This window comes from Chamaea fasciata, unplaced genomic scaffold (assembly GCF_029207755.1).
Source record: "Chamaea fasciata isolate MVZ Bird 193981 ecotype frontalis unplaced genomic scaffold, bChaFas1.0.hap1 SCAF_2, whole genome shotgun sequence".
Lineage (NCBI taxonomy): Eukaryota > Metazoa > Chordata > Aves > Passeriformes > Sylviidae > Chamaea > Chamaea fasciata.
Window position 1 is genome coordinate 107763560 of NW_027094087.1, and position 22719 is coordinate 107786278.

A 22719-nucleotide genomic window follows, 5' to 3' on the forward strand; every position below is an offset into this window, starting at 1 on the left:
TCCTCCCAGACCATTAAGATTTCCAGTAAGAATTTAATTCCAATACTCAAATTTTAATAGAAGCCACTTTATTTTGTAACTATTTCTTAGGTTTGAAAGTATTATATGTTCACTTTTATATTATGTTACTTGTTGGCCAATGCACTTGGAAGAAATTCTACATAGCACAAATACAAGTTTGTGATAAAATTTGGATAAGATCATCAATTATCCATGAGATTTAGTGATTGCATCTATTCCACAAAGAAAGGGAAAAGGAAATAAATATTTTCTTTTTTCTTCACATCACTTAAATCTCTTCTGCACTACAAATTTGTGACTTGGATTCATATTTTTATTTAGAGATGTGTTTCCTAATAATCTCATATACATATGTATGTTCATCTTTATTCTATATGTTCTTCAATTAAATATATTTTAGAAACATTAAATACGAATTTACTTTCATGACAGGATCTAAAGAAGGTCTCACAGATTTCTTTGATATTTTTAAACAATCTCAAAAAACTTAAGTTAAAGTTACAGAGAAAAACAAAGGGGGGAAAAAATACACAAATCCTAATAAATTGGAGTTGCTTTCACCCCACATTAAATATTTAATTGGCCAAGCCTTCTTCAATGCTCCCAAGAGGTTTAAACATTACACAAACATCATTCTGGAAAACACTCTGAACTCCACTCCCATCTCAAATAAAAAGTGGTTATACATTAAAAAACTGGCATTAGGAAAGCCAGTGTATTCAAATATTCATAATTTATAGATCTACATGACAGTAAGAATAAGACAGGAGACTAAAGAGAACCACAAATTATTTCTGAGAAAAGCAGACAAGGAATATGTAAGATACTAATTTCTTTGCTGCAGGCAAATGGCCTGTAACTTGGCTGTTAACAACCTCTGCCAAGCCAGATGGGATGAGGGCCATTCAGAGGCATTTTAAAGGGTTTTAAATACAGCTAGAGATCCTAGTTTTGACATGAAAATTCCATAGAAGAGTATGACTGACATCCTACTTTTCTACACTTTCCAGAGGAACTGCTGTGATTACTGGGATTTGCATGATGTAGTCTAGAAATGATAATAAATTGATAGACACAAAAAAAAGTTTTCGTAAACTACTTTTATATAAGGCAAATGTCTACACAAAAACATTTTTTTGTCCACATCACAACTAGGTATAGAAAGTTCAGCTTCAAGTGTATTTAAAACCACAAAACAAAACTTGAAAATTTTGCAAGTTTCCACAAAATGTACAAATTATACGAATTGCAATTAATCAGCCGTTCTCTGCAAAGCAAAAATATCCAGATATAGGCATCCAGCAGGTCTTCAAGGGCCTGGTTTACCCACCAGAAGCTGTGACTCTACAGGATGGAAGAGGAGGAGCCTCCAGGGGTGGCTGAGCCGCGGGAGCGCCGTGCTTCAGAGGCACTGGAGGAGCTGGAGGTGGGGAACTGGCCCGAGGAGTAGCAATTGGGAGAATGAAGTCATATGCTGCCATCTAAAGGAAAAAAAAATATTGTGGTCACTTTCATCCAGAAAAAAAAGAAAAAATCATAGCTACCTCTTGAATCATCTGAGTGATTTGCTGTTTAGGCAGAATTAGTGCAATTACGGAGCCACTCATGGTTTTAACGGGATGTTCATTTATTGGGACTCAGAATCAGTTCTCTAAGTAAGCAGTGCCCAGGAAATTTTTCCCCCATCAAGGAAAAGCTCTATAACCAAAAGTCTCAGGGTTATCAGCAGAGCTACAGGCAAGGCTTCTGGTAAATCACAGTGTTGTGTTCCACTCCTGCCACTCTCATGAGCAAAAAAAGATTGGAGCCACGGCCCAAATGCAGAAGCTCATGTGAGCAAAGAGGAGGGAAAACAAAGCTACATCACTTATGGAAGTCTTTCTCGAAGGCTGAAGAGCAAAGGTCAACCATTTCTGTGTACCCAGAACAAACAAAATGGGCTCTGAGATCAAAGGTGAAACATGCATTAAAATTGAGAAACCATGGGGAAAAGTAAGTCTTAAAACTTTTGTCATGAAATGCCACTGAATTCTAGGACTCTAAATTCCAGTGATTTTGATCCTCATTTAATCTGTGCCACCCCATTCCCAAGTGGGGTTTAGAACTTAAAAAATGGCATGTTTTGTACAGAATCCTCTTTTTTGACAGACTGTGGATCAGAAAGGCCAAATTTATTTCAAAAGCACTTTTAAAGAGATATGTCTCTCGTCTTGCTCTGTCTCTCCAAGGACCAAGACACTAAGGCAGTATGCTCTGCAGACAAAGGTATGGATAACCTTATTAAAGGTAATGGAAAAAAACCCCAAAACTTCTGCACTAAACCTACTGTTAGAGTCCTTCAAATCCTGTTCTCACCTTGAAGGCCACTGAAATCTTAGAAAGGAATTAAACCTATAAAATCTTCCTGCTGCTTAGAAAAAGCAGTAAAACCAGGTATATAAAGATGTTATGAATCATTTAAAAGCTTTCAAAACCTGCAGAAAATAAGTGCATCACTCTTCACTTTCACATCTGTGGTAGCAAGTAGAATACATAAATGACAGGAAAGAAAACCAAAAGCGTCCTAAGCCAGGGCATGAGGCACATTTATTGGCATTTTAACACCCACTGAGAAGCAAGCACAGCACTGGGAGTGATTGGTGTTCCAGCAGGGTTACACACTCCTGGAAAGTGAGGTGTGTGTTGAGCCTTGTGGAACATTTTGTCTTCTTGTGCTTAGCTCAAAGAAAGCATGGAATGAGGGCAAGCTTTTGCAACAAGATTACCACAGTCCTTTGTTTTATACTGATACTTCAAATCTAATAATGATTAGACTTTACAATATAAAACTGGCTTTTCAAAACTGACATTTAATATTTTTTAGTAACTAAAGCTCAAGATGCGTCAAAAAAAAGATTGAGTAAAAATCTCATTTTAATTGTATACTCTTTTATTTTTAGTACCTCAAGTCACCTACATAAAACACTTCATCAAGTTACATCTTCAAAATACATTCTTGTAACAAAACTAAATTTTTTTAAGTTTGGTGAGATTAAAATGTTTAGTCTATTATAGATTTCATTACAGCACTGGCTGTGCACAGAAGTGCAGTCTAGCACTGCAACTGTTCTTCATCAGTGCTGGTAGGTTTATGTTGGGATGCATTTCCTACACTCAGCAAGTGTTTTCCATACAGGGTAAAGTTTAAGGCTTACCCTTTATGGTAAAGAACTCAGAAACTTTGCTAGTCTCCTGACAAGGATTGGCTCAGTGCCAGCACAAGGGCATGGATTGGGCTCTGAGAGTGTAACTCAAAGCCTCTTGGTGATCTTAGTGGCTGCAAGCCAGGTTTTCTCTCCTAGAACATTCAGTATTTAGGAAGGTGCTAAAAGGAAGTAAAGGCTTTTTGGGGTGTCTTAGCAAGGTGCAAGAGATTTCTCAGACACCCGTGCATGGCTTTTTCATTTTGTTTTCTGTAACATTTGTTATTTTGGTATTTTTACTTATTAAACCTTTTGATTTACAAAACACCTCCAAGGAGCAGTCTTGCTCAAATTAATTACAGCCACTTCTCTGCAGAAGGCTGGTTCCTCAGAGACTGATACATTAGCACGTGGCTTATTACACTCTGGCCACGTGCTACTCAGTATCAGGTTTAGGCCAGACAGCAGAAGATGGGATCCCTTTATCCCTCTCCCAAAGCAGCAAATCAAAACCTGGTTTTCACCCCAACTATCAGGAAAATTTGATTTTGTCTTACTATACAACAAAGGATGTATTTTCTAAGAACTGTAAACAAAAGCAAATATGTGAAAGATTCAATTCACCACATGTGGATCATGATGCTCACTGAAAAGCTACTTTTGCTATGAAGCATAATGGTACAAATTCATGGCCAACATAACTCATAGAGATGTATTTATATAATTGATAACAAATCATAGCTCTTTTATTTTATTCATGCATTAAGTGCACATTATGTAAACTACATTACAAATGAAAAATCATTTAAAAATTCTGTGCCAGTAGAAATCAGATTATAATTCATACACATACACATATTGCTGAAACAGAATTAAAAATTCATTTCAATTATTAGGGCTTCACTTTGCAAGTAGAATCATTATGTTGCTTTCTATAAATATTAAAAAAAACCTCTTTATGATTAATTTTTCATTTTTCAAACTCCATAACAGAAAACTCCCTCTTTTGAAAGATTGCATACTTTAAAAAGTAATTACAGTATTTAAAAAAAAATAATTCCTTAGACTATTACTGGACTTACTTATCCATGCTTTTTAGATAACTTATGAATACTTTATAGTTGTCTACTGAGATATTTTCCTGAAGCTGCATTTAACTTCACACACCAGAGAACATGGGAAGGGCAGGAAGGAAGCAGCCTAGAGAGTGTTCTTTCACAAATACTCCTGTTCGTTAATATCATCACAAGAAACACTTTTCCTGTCCTGATGTACACTGATTATGCATGTTGGCTGGAAAGAAGGCATCATGTACAAAGTGAGAGTCTTAGAATTAAAAGACTTCAAAAGAAGCATTAAAAAGATAGGTGAGACAAAGTAGCTTTTCATTGTGTGTTCACATGGAACACCTCCAAAGGATGCCAGAAAAAGGATGCTTGGTCAGGCTGCCACCAGAATTTAACTCTTCAAATAAAAATAACATTCTTGGAAACTGTTATTCATATGGCATCTTAAAATACTTTCAATTTTTTTTCTAGAATTAATAAACTAATAGAAGCTGTTGGTCACAAAGAATCTGTCAGATTAAGAAAGCTCTTCTACCAAAACTCATTTGAATTTGTGAAATAGGTTTGATACGAACAGTTTGGTAGCACTGAGCTCAACACTGGGGAGCAAACGTGGCTGATTCCTGCCTTGGCCCTAAATACTTGGTATAAGACAAGAAACAGAAGGGGGAAAATCCACCCCATCAAACATTACAAGTAAAACAGTATTTTATATAAAAGTCATGGATCAAAAATAAACAGGCACAGCTGACAGGTGGCAAACTGAGAGCAGAAAAAACCTATTATTTTCAAAAAACGCTTCCAAAGCAGTTACTTCATCTCTATCTTTATTAAGTATTCCAAGGTAATAGCATACCTTAGAAAGCAAAAAAAATAATTCTGTAATTATTATTCTAATAGAGCATATATTCTCAAGGTTGAATAAAAATTTTGCTAATTCAGAAATTATATAGTTGATTTAGCACAAAGAATATGTGACATCTCTAAAATTACAGTGTTTTCTTTCACAGTACAACTTCCCAGGGAATTGCACAAAAATCAATAAGCTAATTTATTACTTAAAATTGCATTAAAACATCTGTAAAAGATAATACTGTTGTGTTTATCATATAATACCATGCAGATTGTTCAAGTATCTTGAAGCCTTTGTGAAAAGGCTGACCTTAGAGTTTCTTTATTTATACCTCTAATAAACAAATTAAGCAGGGACACAAGGAGACAAAATATAATGTACATTAGAAAAAATAAGTTTGATTCAAATTTAAACCTAACTGCAAACCAAGGGTTTATGTCCTGCAACTGAATCCAATATACACCCCCAACCTTCCCACAAATTTAACATGAGGTTTTCCTTAAGATATACTGAAATCTTTCATTCCCCCAGGTTTATATCACAGATAAGCAGCTTCCACAATGAATAATGTAACTGCTGCTCAAAGCCACCATTCAAAGCACTGCAATAAAACAAAATCTTTCCTTTGTATATGGTCAGAGATGATGCAACAACAATGGCCTGTAATTCCACAGCTGCAGATTTTCCACAGAATTCACTTCTTACACGACAAATCTGTTCTTTCATTAAAAAATAAAAAAAAGGTGATTTAAAAGGACAAAAAACCCCACCAAAACACCTGTCACTTCCCTACAACAAGCTAAAGCAATAAACTCTGACAGCTATGACTTGTTCTATTTATCTCAATCAAAGGCACTCAAAGGCTTCATTATTACACAGCTGGGTATTTTGTCCTTTTTCCAAGAAGCTGGAATTTGTTATTTTCCAGCAGGGTTTAAAAAAAAAAAAAAAAAAAAAAAACCCAACTGATTTTGAAGCACTACACTCCTGCACTTTGCTCTGCATGCTTTCCCCAGCACACCCTGCAGGACCTCTGCGAGCAGGGGATCATCCTGCCTGGAGAAATACAGATAAGATAGATATAGATGATACAGATACAGATTATAAAGATATAGATTAAATCAATACTGCTTTCACTGACAACTCTGACTTTTACTGCCACCAGACACTAAGGTTAAACCCTCTGCAGTGAGGTGCAGAGCCCTGTCACCTCTAACACCTTCAAAGACACTGGAATAACAGCAAGGCACAGTCACAGTGTCTGAGCAACATCCCAGCCTTATCTATAATGCATGGGCTCCATTTTCTCACTCAGAATACTGAAGGAACTGGCTCAACATCTTTTAGGGTTTATTTTTTAAGCATGCCAAGACACTTTATCTCTAAGAACATTTTTTAATGTCCCATGTATTTATACATATTATAGTTGAGTGAGAATTGTAGCAGCTCTTGAAAGTTCCTATATATGCACTAAATTTGTTGATCTGCAGGGTTTTTAGCAGAACTCAAGACTAAATTACTTGAAACCTTACATTAATAATTCAAGTAGCTTTAATAAATTTTTTAAGTACATGGAAATAATCTCTTGCTTTTTTATGCTTTTAGCAATGATGCTGATTTTTTTTTTCTTCACTTTTTCTTAGCTCTAGTATCCACTTTGTTAAAGAAAACATCAGTATAGTGGGGGTATGTTGGTTTATAGGGTAGTGTTGTCTAGTAATGAATACAACAGCAGGAAGTTCTAGTAAAACCAGAAGGCAGACAGAAAAGAATGTGATCTGATGGGATACAGAAGGTTTGTAGCAGCTGGGAGGTAAGCTGGGGAAGAGCAGTTGTCAAAAACACAGAGAGGAGATCAGAGAAACAGCTGTTCAAGCACAGAGAGGGAGGAAAAAGCACTTGCAACTGTGAAACCTGAATAGGGGAAGCTCAACATAGAGAGATAAGAGGTTTGGGGTTTTTTTCAAAACTGGAAAATCAGGAAAGAAATCTGGTGAGAAAATGAGGACTATAGATGAGGTAAAATAATAAAGAGCCCTGATCCAAAGGAAAACGTTTTAAGAACCAGCAACTACTGAGGTTCTGATCGCAGTAAGAGATGCTGATACCTCAACCACTTGAGGTATCAAGTGGTTAACAAACTATGTTTTTAACAAACTATGTTTTTACTTAGTATTCTACACTGCAGGAGTTAAATGAAAGAAAAGCTACAGCGTCCTGGGGGCTACCATATACTTCCAGATGCTGCCTGTAGTCATGCCACACTGGCTAACTTCATTTTACAATAGTCAGTGCTCCTGGTCAGAGCAGTGCTCCAGTCAGAGCTGGGACAATTCTGCCCCAGCTCAGAGGTGCTCACCTATGAGCACCAGTGGGCTGGGAGCTGTGAGGGTCCTAGTCTTGCCCAGCAGTGAGCTGCTCCTGATAGGCAGAACACACTGGAAACACAAGGGCAGCACTGGCTGCACCCAGCTTACCCAGCACGAAGGGCAAAGGGAGACAGAAGGACTCTGAGCACACAGCGAGAAGGGAAACTGAAGTAAAAACATTTAATTAAAGCAAAAATTATTAGTTGACTATGAGGGGCCCCAAGAAAATTTTCTTTTTTGAAGCTTTTGTTTCCTTATTTCTGAAGGAAGTTATTTCTGTTTGCCAAAAATTGTTCTTAGGACTTGAAAAACTCGTAGACCCAGAGTATGAAAAACTAACAAAAAAAAAATCCATAATCAATAGGTGCAATATTCCACAGCTTTTTTTTGTTTGTTCTGTTTTTTAGGGGTTGATTGATGTGGGTGGGGGTTTTTTGGGGGTTTTTTTGCAAGAACAGTCACAAAACTGATCCCATCAAATGTAAAAATTGTTTTTCCAAATATTTACCACAATTAAAGCAGAATTTGAAGTGACATAACCTTATCTTCACTTAAGCCAATGTATACCAGTATCAAATGACAGTTGGACATGCTCATCAACACTGAACAGCAATCCTGAACATCATGTTCAGGTGACAAAGCTAAATTAGACATAAAGAGCAAGCTACTATTTCAGCATTCTTCAGAAATATTAATTTTGTTAGTCACTTCAATTTACAGGAGTGTCAGTAGCAACATTTCTACTTTTATTTTATCCTGCAACTTGACAAGGAAAGGAAACAGGAATAGAGCTCAAATGTTACAATGGGAAATAGAGTTCTTCTCTTTTCCATTGCTTTCTTTTGGACTCCTTTCCAAGTGGAATCGTCCCACTTGTTTCTTTAAACATGGCATCCCACATGGGAAAAGTGTGCAGCTGAAGTGTTATCAGCCCTGATTAGAATAAGTATTTTACTGGCTTTATTAATATTGTTTCTGTTGGTATGAGAAGTCTCTGCTCTTAATTCTTGTTCAGCTTGTGGCCTGCAATGCCATACACACAGATTATTCCAAGAGCATTATCTACTCCTGTATTCCCATTACTGACCCTTCCTACCTACAGGAAAATGCCAGCATTTTCCTTTGCTCAGTTTCTCCAGTTTGTTTATAGGTCACTCATTATATCCTGTAGGTACCATTTTGCAAACAATTACACACTTTCCTTACACTGTATCCAGTCTATTTCTGACTACCTTGCTTATGAGTGCTGCATTAGAAACGTTAAGATGCTTAAAAACATATCACAACTATTCCTTTTCCCTTAAGTCAAGGCCTGCCATACTACAGAAGGAATTTTTTATAAATCTATTGACTATTTTCTATTTTCTATCTATTTTCTGTCAGGAAAAGCCATTTCAAAGTAGTGTATGTGCTATAAACTCACTCTAATAGCTTCCATGTGTACACAGAAGAAAATGAGAACATTATCAGACACGGTTTGTCATATACAAATATTATTTGAATGATGCTTTGAACAAAGGAAATTCCATTTTATACTGCTGGGAAGGCAGGCCTGGGAGGTGGGTGGTGGTGGAAAAAGAATACTCCGGACCCTCTCATGATGCATAATCTCTGTTATTCATTTTTAAGGTAAAAGTGCAGATAATGCAATGGGTTTATATGCTGTAGAAGTGATCTCCAGCTGCTTGTTCTGAAGCTGGTTTATTATTTTATACACTAAGTTTTGTTGCAGTTCATTTTTCACAAAAAATATGGAAACCCCAAGCCTTCAATTTCCAAAGCATTTTTCAATGGGATTTGATTTAAAATTCACTTGAGCATTCTCTATTGACAGTTACTACCAAAAAAATGCTAATTTTCAGATGTAAAAGTAACTTAAAGTCTCATGTCTTCAATTTTTTTCCACATAAATAGCTCAACCAGAAAGCAAATTTGCCAATCTTTATGACACATAAAACTCATCTACATTTGCAGTTTCTTGGTCATCTGGGAATTCAGGAGAGAACAGCTGCAAAAAAAAGGTGGCTGCTGGTTTGTTGAATGATTTCATAAGTGTGTGGTATCACATTTCAGTATTAGTTTACACCGTTTTTAATCCCTTGAGAAAGTGTGGGGGTTTTGTGCATGCAAACACTTAAAGTTATAAAGAGATTATTTCAGAACTTGTTTTCTTAAGAATTGCATTACTAATTATAAAACTATTTCACACGCTAAAATGTTCATCCTAAATCTCTATTCGCGCCACCACAGAAATATCACAGAGCATAATTTTAATTCACTTCATCACCACTCTTCCACAAACCTACCTTTTTTGGTGTCAAGGCCAAGAAGCATTGCAAAGATGACCCTTCCTTTAAGTCAACTGAATACAAATAAGGCTTTGAACAGGAACGGTCAATCGCTGCCAAACAAAATTCATCATCAAATTACAGATGTTATTGCATGAAATATCAACTTTATAATAGCTGCAGTATTTCAACGTGATTTCCAGAAGTAAGTATCTACATATTTGCATGGTAAGCATTTCTCACAAAGTTACAATGAATTATAGTATCTCTCATAAGGATTCTGAAGGTGATTTTGGGCAGTATTAATCACCAGCAATTTTTATGGAAGTTATTCATTCGGGAGAACACAGTATTTCAGAAAAAAAACCCAAAACAAAACAAAAACAAACCAAAAAAAAAAAAAAAAAAAAAAACCCAGCAAAAAAACCTCCACACCAACATTGTCCTTTACCTTTGAATATAAGTGTTAGGCTAAAATAGTTAATTACATAATGAAATAATATCACAGGGATAAAAATAGTTGTCTAAAATTTCCTACAAGGCTCGCTTCATTTTTCAGACTTCCATGTTCAGTTTTAAGGCACTGGCAGGAGCACAGGTTTCCAGCAAAGGTAATACCCCACTAAGATCAGTACCCACCATGGAACACCAGGAGTATTCATCCAATATTCACCATTTAAGTACTGAACCTGACTAGATGTCATACGACTGGTTTCGAGCGCAAGCTGTGATCCAGAGATCCTGCGCAATGAGTCTGATCCCAAGCTGGCTCCTTGCCTATTTTAAAGAGTCTTACAGCTCTTTTCCCAGTTAAGATGACTGACAAGGAGCCCTCCCCTTCCCTTTTAAATACACCACATGGTAAGAAAACCCCTCTAATTTTGGGAGATCATTTTTTGCATCATCCACTTACAGTTCAACATAAAGATACAACCAACTTTGACAATAGTCTTGCAAAAGGAAGAGTCTTGATTCCCTGAGTCTGCAGCTTTGCTTATAAGGCCTCTTGTCCCTGCAAAATTCTCTTGTGAATAATGATGGTGGCATATCCAAGGAGATGCCATGACTGAAGTAGGAAAGCCACGAGCAACAATGTGCAGAATGAGAATCTGAACTAGTTCTACCAAGCAAAAAAGAATTCAATTCCACTGCTGCCCCAAAAACTTCCTGAGCTGGGCATTCATGCAGAACAGAGGCAAAGTCATTAACCTGCAGACACTCTGTCCCTTTGGGAAAAAGAAAAGCCTGAACCCTTGTACTGGGGATTAAATAATCAAAGGGTTAAACACTGTCAAGAAGTGAGTATGAGTCCATGAACAGGAAATTAATTACAATTGTTTGGGGTTTTTTTACTATTTTATTTTAACTGGTGAGAGAGTATTCAAATTTTTATTCTACCTTAGCAACTATGGGGGGATAAACTGAGTAAAAAAATCTACAGGAAACCTGAAATTTAGCCAATATTTATTTTTGTCAAATGTCATCTTATAGGCAAACCAAAATATCTTCTCTTAATTTATATTAAGCAACACTTTTAAAATAATTGCTTTAGGTTTTCTTATATAGAAAATTTGGCTACCAGAAATGGTCTGACAGATTTTCTCCTAGCATTATTCATTCTCTATTTAATGAAAATTCTGATATAGCAAAAGCAAATACCTGAACTGTCTTTAGCACTCAATTTAAAATCCCTGTACTTGGAAAAATCAAACTCCACTCTGGTATGTGAGTGTCCTTTGTTCTGCAGCACAAATGGAATTGATTTTGTAGCACCAACATAAATACCACCATATTCAAATAGTCTCTGTAAGTTTAAAGAAAAAAAATGGGTCAAAGCACTGTGAAGTTTATAATTGAACATAATATGAAAAAAAATCACAAGATTCACAGTTTATAACACAATGACAGTATTAGTTAATCGATAATCTCACATAACCCTTATCTTTAAAATCTTTCCAGGACACAAAATAGAAGAGTTCAGAATTTAATATCAAGTCCAGCTAAACCATCAGAAAAAATTTCATCATTCAGTAAACAGATCAGTGACTTACTTTTCCCTTTACTGCATTTTTTTCCTACAACTACCTTAAGAAATCCTCCGCCTTTATACCTACTTATTCCAGATTGTCAAATTCAAAATCTAAAGCTGTCAGCTATCATTTAGTGCAACTGTAATATGTACATTTGGGCTTTAATATCTCCTCCTAGGTTCATCTCTTTGATAATTTTCTTGGGAAATTAGTTTAGGAAGAAACGAAAAATATGAAGTAGAGAGGAGCCACTTTGACATCTAGATGAAGCAAAATATTTAACCAATCTTACCAATTGGCTACAATTTCTTCACACTTACCACATCAATGGCTATTTCAGTGATCTCTGAAAATCCACAAATCCTAAGCCGGAGTTCTGCTGCATTCCTCACTGCTACCTAAGTGAAGGGACAACACTGGGACTGTGGTCAAGGTCATTTTAACATAACTATCTCACCAAATCTGTCATAATTACATCAAAAAAAGTTTAACACACACACACACACAAAAAAAAAAAAAAGCAACAAACAAACACCCAACCCTATCCCACAGATACAGAGTGGAGAGAGTCAGTAAAAATTGCACTGATAATATGAAAATAACTCTGTTCTTATAATATACTGCATTTCTGCTACAGAAATACAAAGAGATAATGTAAATGCCTTCATTTTCTAGAACACATGCATGCAGATTCCAGTGACATGGGGCTTCAAATCATGCCTTTGTGGCATACCACATCTGGGACAGGTATAGTTAGATAGATATAGCTGTTATTTAAAAATGCAGAACAAAAACAAAAACAAACAAACCTAAAAAGCACAACTCAAAGTTGCAAGACCAGTGACCAGTCTTCCCCAATTCTGCAGAAAAAAATAATATTGCAGAAGGCTGTGTTACTAGAATGAGCAGTTTTTCCAAAGGGAAAAAACTGTGTTCAGCAGCTGTGAGGACTGGAACGTGAATCACAACACACATTGCTTGACAGAGATGGTGGTACAAGATAGACACTATTGTTCTGGGGAATATTAAATCTGTTGCAAAAATGGAAAAAATAAATGAATACTAGGTTTAACAAGCTTAAAAAATGCAGCCCCAGAAGATGGGAAATCCAGGATCACTCAGAAATGGTAGTCAAGTTCAGGCCCTTAATAGAATCTTTTTTCTCAGTCTCACTCATCTCAGGACAAAGGCATGCAGAAAACAAAATATGTTACACGTTTATTGCACACCTACTATCAATACAGCCATCTCTGAGAAAACCACAAAAAGAAGTCAAGAAATTAAAAACATTAGAGTATTCCAATCCTGCCTCTCCAGAGATTACAAAAACTGCAGGTATGTCTACATTATCTCATAACAATCACACGTTACTGCCAACAGCTTGTCACTGATATAATATGAATCAGCTCAAACTGAGAGACTGCTTTGATACTTCTGAGCAGGACTGAGACAAAAGAAAAAAAAAACAGAATAGGTTACAGCAATAATGATCTGCTGCATGAAAACCTTATTCTTAAAAAGCATTAGAACACTGGAAATAAAATTCAAAAGATACATGAACGTACACACATAAGCACCCAGGATAACACTCAAAAGACAAAGTTCTTCCAGTTTTGAAATACCTCCACTTTTTTATCAAAAGTCATGTGTGTCTTTGGAGTGAAAGAGATTTTGAGATCAGCAACACCTCCCACAGGTATCACTCCTTCAGAGGGGGTGATTTTCATTTCAGGCAACGGGTTTGTGTCATGAACCTTCACAAACACAAAGAAGAAACATACTGAAAAAGGTGTTTGCATTCGTTTTTGTTGTTGTTGTTGTTGTTGTTTTATTTATACCAATACAGCTATCATAAAGATTTTATATTCTTACGAGGAGAACCCTCATTGCATATAAGGCTAACTTGGACTTAGAAGTTTGGGGGGAAATGCAAGTAAACAAAATAAAGTAACAGATTTCTAAACATAATGGTCAGTTTCTACTATGGAATAATTTCTTCCATCAATTAGAAACTTGGAGTTCTGAGTTTTGGGTAGTTTTCATTAAGTTATCAAAATTAGGACTTGCTATCTATCAAGTCTTAATATTCTACAAAACATGTATTTCAGTGACAAATAAATTCATCACTTCTTTTTTGACATTCACAGTAAGATGGGACATAAGACCCCAATTCTGTATAGCTCAATAATAATATCAGAAGTAAATACTCAGTTTAGCCACAGTTATCAAAAACCAAAAGGAATTTGTTCTCTTCTAATGCACTCCTAACAGACAGCTTTTTAAAGTATAGCTACTATCATAGTGACCAAGACCAACCAGCTATGTCTTGGCTTAAGAGTAATTCTGGAGGCTAAAAAGGCTGGGCATGTTTGTGTTACAGGCTATGCTGATTTTACTCTTTCAGGCCCAGCCTCCAAGACCATGGTACTACTTGTTATTCAATGCTCAGGTGATAAAAGAGAAATCTGGTACAAATCAAAATAAATTAAACATGTTTCTCAGTACTGTAACAATGCAGTAACAAAAACTGGATTTTAATGAAAATTATTTTCCTTCACTAAATACAGCAATTATCCTGTGATCAGCAGAACTAATGAGGTTAGATTTCCTATTGATTTGTGTATTATGTCTTTACCCTCTCTGGCATCCATCTCACCCCTTCCTCAATTCATTGCACAGCCCCTCTTGCCCCTGGATGTTGGTTTAGCAAAGTCATCCCGTGTGCTGTGACTGCTCTGGGTCCTTGCATGCACAGCCAGTTTGCTCTGGCTCTCAATGCATGAAAACATCCAATAAATGCTTTTCCATAGGGTACACCTGTATGGGGTTCTACCCTCACTCCTGGCTCTCAAGAAACTGCCATAATCATTCAGGCCATCACCACTTTGCTTTTATTTGTCCCATCTACTCATCAGTGTAAATTTGACAGAGGGACAGAATTCCTATTTAGATCAATCTTGTTTCTGCAGAAAACATCACAAAAACCTAAATGGGTGCATATTTAATACCTGTAAACACAAAACTATAACATGATCTGGTATAATTAACCCCCTTCTGCTCCCCAACCCAAGGAATTAAATGTGGTAGAAATAACTTTCTCTTACTTGGAAGTATGCATGGTTGTATCCTGTGTTTAGAATACTGGCTGTCTTACAAGTAGTGAAACCAATTGGACTATGAGTGAAGGATATACTTTGAGCCACAAACTGAACTGTAGTAGTACCAAACTATTAAAAAAAAAAGAGAAAACAAGTAAACCATATAACATATTCCTAAGTACAAATAAATAATTCAGCCTAATTTTTTATTACATAATGAGCTAATATAGTTGTGCAGATACATAAATTGGAAGTATTCAAATAGGAAAACACACCATAAATGTGAGACAAGATTTACTCAATGTAATGAATTTATCTAGATTCAAATTTAACAGATTGAGCCCTACAGATATTGCTGGACTAATTTCAAGACCAATAAAAATATTTTAATTAAATTTAATTTAACAGCACAAACTCCATTAACTCCAAATGTGTGATGAGGACAAGCTATTTCAGAGATACTAATAGCAGTAGAAATGCAAATATTGTAATTTACACACATTCCAGTTTACATATGGCAAACTTCCAAGACCTCAAAAGAAGAGGAAGAAAAGAAAAAGACCTACTGAGGAAAAAAAATAAAAACAGGATCATCAAAATAAAGGGAAAAGTCTTCTTGACTCCCAATATAGGTTCTAGAACATGTAGCCAATAGAATAGAGTGGAATAAAAGAAGTCTTTCTTCTTTGTTCTCCCTGGTATGCAACATAAGACCACAAATAACTAACAAGAACTGAATGTCACTGTTTAGAAGACTACTCAGAGCATTGCTTCTCAAATACCATGTTCAAATAAATAACAATACAAATTAAATTGAGTCTGTTGTTACCTTGAAACTCTGAAACATACCTTCCAACACACATCTAGATTTTTATTCCTTTAATAAATAATATATATATATAAAACTGTTTTATCACCTCTCAACATTTGTTTACTCAAACTAGACAAGCCAAGCACAAAAACGAGCCTGGAAGATATAAGGACCACCAAGCTGTGATGCCAAAGGAAGACTACCATCAAAAGCAAGAAAAAGCTAAATTGTCTTTGCCTTGCCTTTTCCATCATGTCTTTAGAGCATATTCTTTAGTTAAACATGTTAAAGCTATATGAAATTAAAATAGTTTAATAAAAATATAGATGATAATAGAAATATACTTAAGATATTACTTGTTTAAAGAAATCCACACTTTTTTTCTCTAAAGCTGCCACATGAATTGTTACCTTTGCTGAGCACTTCAAGTTAATTGTATTTCCTTTGCGCACACACAAGATGAATTGTCCTGTTTCTGGAGTGTTGAACCCTGGATGCCAAACAACTTCACACTCCACATCACTATATGGTTCCACAAACCCTAAATATATGTACATAATTTAGATGTTATAGCACATACATGTACAAGTGTCAAATTACATTGTATAATTAGAAATAGCAGGCACACAAAAGTGAAATGACCTATTACTAAATGTAAGCCTACATTTCTTAGGCGTTGAACAGTCTCATGAATTAAGTAAAATTAGGTCTTGGATTCTCATGAGCATTGCATAATCTATTTATTAGTACCCTGCACTAAAACATACTCAAAGTTTACAGATATTTTTAGCTATGAATTACTCTAATAGTGAACACTGAAAACAAAAATAAAAGAACAGACTATCTTTCTTGCAGAATAGCAACTTCGGGAAAGATCATATACACTTTTTTTCTTGCAATTAGGCCTGAATTTGTATTAGCAGAAATATCTTTTCTCAAGAATCAGAGCACACCAAATCTAACACAGTTAGCACTTTGTTCTTGCATAATGAAGCTCCAACATACCCCTGTAGAATATTATTTTTTCAAAAAGAAGGTAAAAGCTATACACACGTCTAACAAATACTGATCTATGATGCAAATGCAGACTAACCCCAGACTGAATTACATTTATGCTACTCAACCTCCATGAACTTTTTAGCAGCTTTATTCAGTTCTTTTGGAAAAAATTCCTATCCTGATGAGCTGTATGATGTTCCTGCCCCACACTTGAAATGTCAGCAATGTGTGCTGAGAAAAATGTTTACACAAGCACTGCTGGCTGGGCATGGAAGCAGGGAGCTGGACTGAGCCTGCATTCAGGGGCAGGGCTTACACAGAGAATGCTGCTGTGGTGCTAAGCTGTGACCTGATACTGCTTTTGGGACACTCTGATATTGACAGAAATCTAAAAATATAGTTTATAGCATCAGCTAAATGTTTGTCTTATTTAACACTGCTGGCATTTAAGATACATACACACACTGTATTGGCACAGCATACCTCTAGTTGGCTTTATAGTAAATGCAGATTTTCTATCTTCAGTTACAGGTCTCCAAGTAAAGTCAACAGGATGGTTTCTGGGATTGCATACCCTGACAGTTCTTCTAAACTCTGTCCCTGCTAGGCAGCCAGGAACAGGACTCAAAATCAGCTCCTTAGTAGACAGCTGAAGTTCAATAGGCATTGCATGGGCAACTACCAGCACATATCCAGTGTGTTGTTTGTTTATTTTGTAACTGAAAGAGCTGTAACATAAAAATTATATATCTCTCAATATTTTTTATGCTTTTCATTTGTTACAGTCAGAGTAAAATTTACATTAAATATAGCCACTAGCAAGAAAATACTTATCAACTGAGTGTAAACACACAGCTCAGACCCACAGGAGAAAAGTTTTCAATTGTTTTGCATACTACTTAAATCATGCCAGAAGTGAAGATCATCCTAAAGGATGATCAGCCTCACACAGTTATTTTAACGTTAGAAAACAGAGTTCAAACCAGCAGGCTAGAAAACAGTTTGCTTATACATTTTCCCATGAGCTGCATCAAAAGACCTGAGCATGGATGCAAGTGATGCAATTGCTAGGCTGGAAACAGAACAGTATTTCCCATAAAAATTTCTCCTAGCAAATAGACCACAATAGCAAACTTTTTTCCCTGATGCACCTCTAACTATATAAGGCTTTTTACAGGAGAGATTTTTGTTTGTGGTTTAAAAAAACCCAAGAAACTGTACTGAACTTTTGCAACATTAAAAGTTGCATTACTTTTGAAAATTTTGCAACATTAAACTGCATTGTTATTGCAATGTCACCATTTATCATGATTACACTTTAAAATCAGCCTGGTGATTTTTTTTTTTAATTTACTACTGCCAAAAAAAATGTGTAAATCAAGACAAATATAAAAAGCCTTACCTTTTAAACATTCCAACAGTGGTTGTCTCAAACACAACTGGAATATGAGTTTTTGTAAGAGGAGGCACCACCTGAGACAATGGAGATGTCTCCTGCAATTCTGGAACTTCAACCTCAATTTGAATCCAAATATGAACTGACAAATTATTGATGATGTGCAGTTCTTTGGTTGTTGTAGAATACACACAAACATCACCAAAATCTATAGTAGAAGGACCTGAATTATATAAGAAATAAGATCCTCAGCATTAAAAGTTTAAAACTAATGGAAGGAAACGTGACTACTAAAATACTATGATCAAACATTTTAGTTCTTCAAATTACAAACTCAAGTCAGCTACAAAAATCCTGTAGTGGAACAAATTATCATTAAAATGTGGAAGTAAATATCATCCATGTTCTGTGAGTGTTTTCAGCAGTACAAGTCAAAAGTCAGCAACATTTATTTTTTAATTGTGCTTGTTTTAGTCAACTGGTAAAAAAGGAAATCAATGTGTTCACTACTAACAGGAATATTAATAACCATAAATACTTCTCTTTGTTAAGCAGATATTTAAAAGGCCCAATTAGCACCAATTCACTGAAACTTTATGTATGCAACCTGTTGGTTTGCTCCCTTATTGTGCAACCATTTGGGTTAGTAATTCAAGTCAAGTGATGGTCACAGAACTAGTTCACTACCTAATTTACTGCTATCAGTAGTTTTTAGGCTGGTCTATTAACTTGAGTACTCATGGCACTCATCAAACATCTTACAATACTCTCAGTATTATTATGTTTATCTTGTTCTACCTTTCCCCAGGTATATCAGTTTACACAGCTACACTATTCAAGTTCTAGCTTAGCTGAATATCAAAAAAAGCCCAGGAAGTACTGAAAATTCTCTTTTTGCTGCGAAAAAAAAAAAATTACTGAAGAAAAGTTGACCTTAAAATAGACCTGTAGCAGTAACAAGTGTTGTTAATAAATCACTAAGAAGTTTTACAAGGTGTTACTCCCCATCACAGAACATTACCCTGAAATTATTTTGATGGAGGATCCTGAAGTTTTAGTTTTTGTAGGCATAAATCTTTACTGTTTATTTCCATAATTATTCTGAGCACTTCCATGAGTCTTGCTGATATTAATGCTGGTTCAGGTACTATCCACTAACAAGGCCTAAGGGTATGAGCAACTCTCATGCTGTGGTGATTTCCCTGTAAGAGGTTGTGGTATGAGCAGTTTCAAAGGAAACTGCCCTTTTACACATTTATATCTAATCATATCCCAGTATTTGCTGAGAATTACAAAGCTTTAGTGAAACACTACTGTAGGTCTCAAGCTGCCTACCAAACTAAACTGTTTTCTATTTAGGGTGAACAAATATAATCATAAACTGTGTTAACTATACATAAGTGCTTTTCTAAAACTCTACGCATTTTGCAACCAAATAAAAAATCTTACCAATGAATATTTGATGAAGCTGTTTGTGTGTCAAAATTAGCCTACAATCTTCCTTCTCCTGCATAGAAGATGGCATAGGACTAAGCCAGCTCCAAACCTGTGATAAGCACAAGACACTTCCTCAGAGCAGGATCAAAATTCTGATGATTTTTTATATGGCAAACCCATTATGCTCACATACTACTCAAGCATTTAACTTACTCCTTTGTTTGTAGATTTAGAAACAATTTCTGCCAGTTTTCGACTCGTTAACATGCAATTCTCATCTGAAGGAAGCATTTTGGGCTGTGGCTTCTCCATGGGTAAATCTGAGATTGAGATGTGTGGTAACTTAAGACCTTCACCTGGTTTAATGCCTATGCTCACAGGATTGTCATAAATATAAAACTGCCTACAGGGAAGGAAAAAAAAAATAATGTGGAAATCTGAAAGTTTGAGCATTCCATGATCTACACATTAAATTATTTAATATTTTTAAACAAAACAATATTTTAAGTAGGAATATTTCATTATTTAAAAACCCTCAAGCAGAGAAAATACCTCGAAAATACTTTTATTCTTTTAGTTTTTACTGTAAGGTAAAGCTAGAGGACCAGTCAGATTAAAAGATTGTATTTGTTTCAGCCCACAGAATATATAATTTACATACTGAATCCATCACTTGGGGTGAGCTAGACATCCTAGATGGAAATACATATTTCTTCTATAAAGAGAATCCAAAACAATCAATGTTATGTTTTTTCCTATTAACCATAACCAAGTATTCTTAAAACTCGACATCTTAATTTAAGTTCACTTTAAGCTGAATTTCAAGTGCCCTGCCTCTATCCCTACATTTCACCCAGGAAGTAATCCCTATGTGTCAAAATACTTGAAACAAACAGGTTTTGAATGCATTATAAATTAAAGTCCCAAGATCATAAGTATATTGGCATGGGACAAATTTAGGTATATGACTGGTGCCATTAAGTTAATTCTGCACATATATTCACATTATTTTATGCATGAGCCTGAAGTATTTATTTACCCTTTAAACCAAGTCTTACCTGGCAGCCTCTTTCTCTAACCGACGCTGTCTTAAATGGGAAATGAAGTCTATGTAGCGTTTGGTATTTGCTTTTCTTAACAGTCGTTCAAAGTCAGTATAAGCAAAGTCTGGATCCACGTAATTATATCTCTCAGTCTTTGTGAAAATAGTCCTAAATGTTTAAAGAGAATTGTAGTTTCATTACACATGTAGAATGATACTGGGTCTTGTTAGAGTGAGAACATAATTGATTTTGATACATATATATTTCGTTCCAAACATTCTTTTTATCACAGCTGATTATTAATATTTAACCTTGTAAATGCACCATAAAAATGAAATATTGCAAGTGTAATAGCTACATTTGTATCTTCACGTAAGAAAACTCAATAAATTTATGTGCAAGAGACTCAGGAATGCAATGAATTTTAAAGTACTTTCAGCCTGAAAAAACCCCAGCGAACTGTCATATGAGTAACCAGTCTTGATCTACTATATGATACATGTAAATGTGTGGGTTTAAATATTAGATCCACATAAATTTTACCTGTACTTTTTATTCCATTCACTAGGCCTGAGGCTGGCTGCACGATCATTGGGAAAAGCTATAAGTGCGTCATCCTTACAGTTCCTATTTCTCCGGTGAGTGTGAATTTGTGTCTGGGTTGATTTAAGGATTGCCACAGGTGCTGTATCACTGAGCTGTCCTGTGCCACGAACTACAAACTGTCCAGTTGCATTGGAAATCAAGGGTGTTAGACCTTAAAATTCAAATAAAACATAAACTTAAACAAAGATTTTCCGAACAAAATTCAAAGTCTTAAAAAAGTATATCTAAATTTACAATGGTCCACCCAGCAGCACAAGGGTCAGACACCCATCCCACAGTGTCTTCCTCAGACAAGAGGGAAGAAGCCATTCACATCATGCCAAGAGCCAACTGCTTCCCTTGGCCTGGACCAAGCAAACAAACACCAGGGTTCAAACCAGCTGTGTCCAGCTGTGATGCTATGTCTTGCACACTCACATCATCAGATACTCAGAGCTGCCTGTCATAACACCAATCACAATGTCCTAAAGCTTGTCTTAAGGGCTGCAAACAAGAGGCATGAATTTTGACAATACCTCCCAAGCTAGAATAACTAAAAAGACAGCTCAGATCTTTTTCACTCTAGTTTTACAAAGCACATACACATGAACATTAAAGAGAAAAGTATGGCAGAAATAGGGTCAAACTTCAACTGCCCTTTCCTCCCTCACTAGAAAAAAAAATTTAAAAAAAAAAAATGGTCATTAAACATTTTTACCCACTTTAACTTTATTTTAATCCACCAACAAAAAAATCAAAAACTACTTTCCATCTTCTAAGACATAGGAGTGATTACAACTTTCACTGGCCAGAAAGGCACAGTCTGCAAGAAGCTTCATTCCTGTCTCTCCCTTGCCTCCACCTGACTACAGAGACACAAGTACACATATTCATCCACAGACACTAGGAGAAGATAACAGGAATATATAGAAAGAACCATCTGGAAAAGGATCTGGAAAAAACAAACTCATTTTTTCTCCACACTTCAATGAAGCTTAAAAGCAAAACACAGATTTCCCTCATAATGTTTTTATAAACCTTCAAGTGGGACCAGAATGGGGACATTAATAGAGCAAATGGTAGACAAGAGCATGTAGAAAGCCTGAAAAACTTGAGTACCAGATGAAATCTTTGATCCAAAAAACCCAATTCTTCTAATTGGGTTTCTGACACAGGAAAACTGAAGGAGCTCTGGATTTCAAAAATAAAACAAAGAAATTGCCAAACTTTAGTTTTTCATCAAGTCTTGATAGCCATGGATTGGAAAGACCTTCCTGAAAGCAGCAGGAATGACCACTGGCTTATCAGCCATCCCTGTACTTATAGAAAGAGCACCATTTCACTGTGACTTTCCAGTACCTTCCACTTTTTACTCCCCCACAATGAAAAAATGGGTACTGCTTTCCTGTTTCTCATTAGGGAGTACATCCTCAAGCTGGCAGCAGAGTAAATAAAGGATAAATAAAGAGAATTCAAGTTCCCCTCCTGATCAACACATAGCCACCACATGTACCAGTGCACAGGTCAGGTGATTTGCACT

The 22719-nt window shown here is 35.8% G+C and overlaps 1 protein-coding gene across 1 annotated transcript in view; it reads right to left on the minus strand.

Moving 5' to 3' along the window:
- CFAP47 (cilia and flagella associated protein 47) overlaps nt 1–22719 on the minus strand; it is a 263998-nt gene that overhangs the window by 228839 nt on the left and 12440 nt on the right. Inside the window, exons 10-22 of the mRNA XM_066176999.1 lie at nt 21138–21351; nt 20610–20762; nt 19765–19954; nt 19564–19660; nt 18121–18337; nt 17202–17446; nt 16130–16260; nt 14915–15037; nt 13433–13564; nt 12131–12208; nt 11440–11584; nt 9799–9893; nt 1352–1502 (exon numbers count right to left, since the gene is read on the minus strand). Of these exons, the coding sequence (XP_066033096.1) occupies nt 1352–1502; nt 9799–9893; nt 11440–11584; nt 12131–12208; nt 13433–13564; nt 14915–15037; nt 16130–16260; nt 17202–17446; nt 18121–18337; nt 19564–19660; nt 19765–19954; nt 20610–20762; nt 21138–21351 (1971 nt within the window). The remainder of the gene's footprint in view (nt 1–1351; nt 1503–9798; nt 9894–11439; nt 11585–12130; nt 12209–13432; nt 13565–14914; nt 15038–16129; nt 16261–17201; nt 17447–18120; nt 18338–19563; nt 19661–19764; nt 19955–20609; nt 20763–21137; nt 21352–22719) is intronic.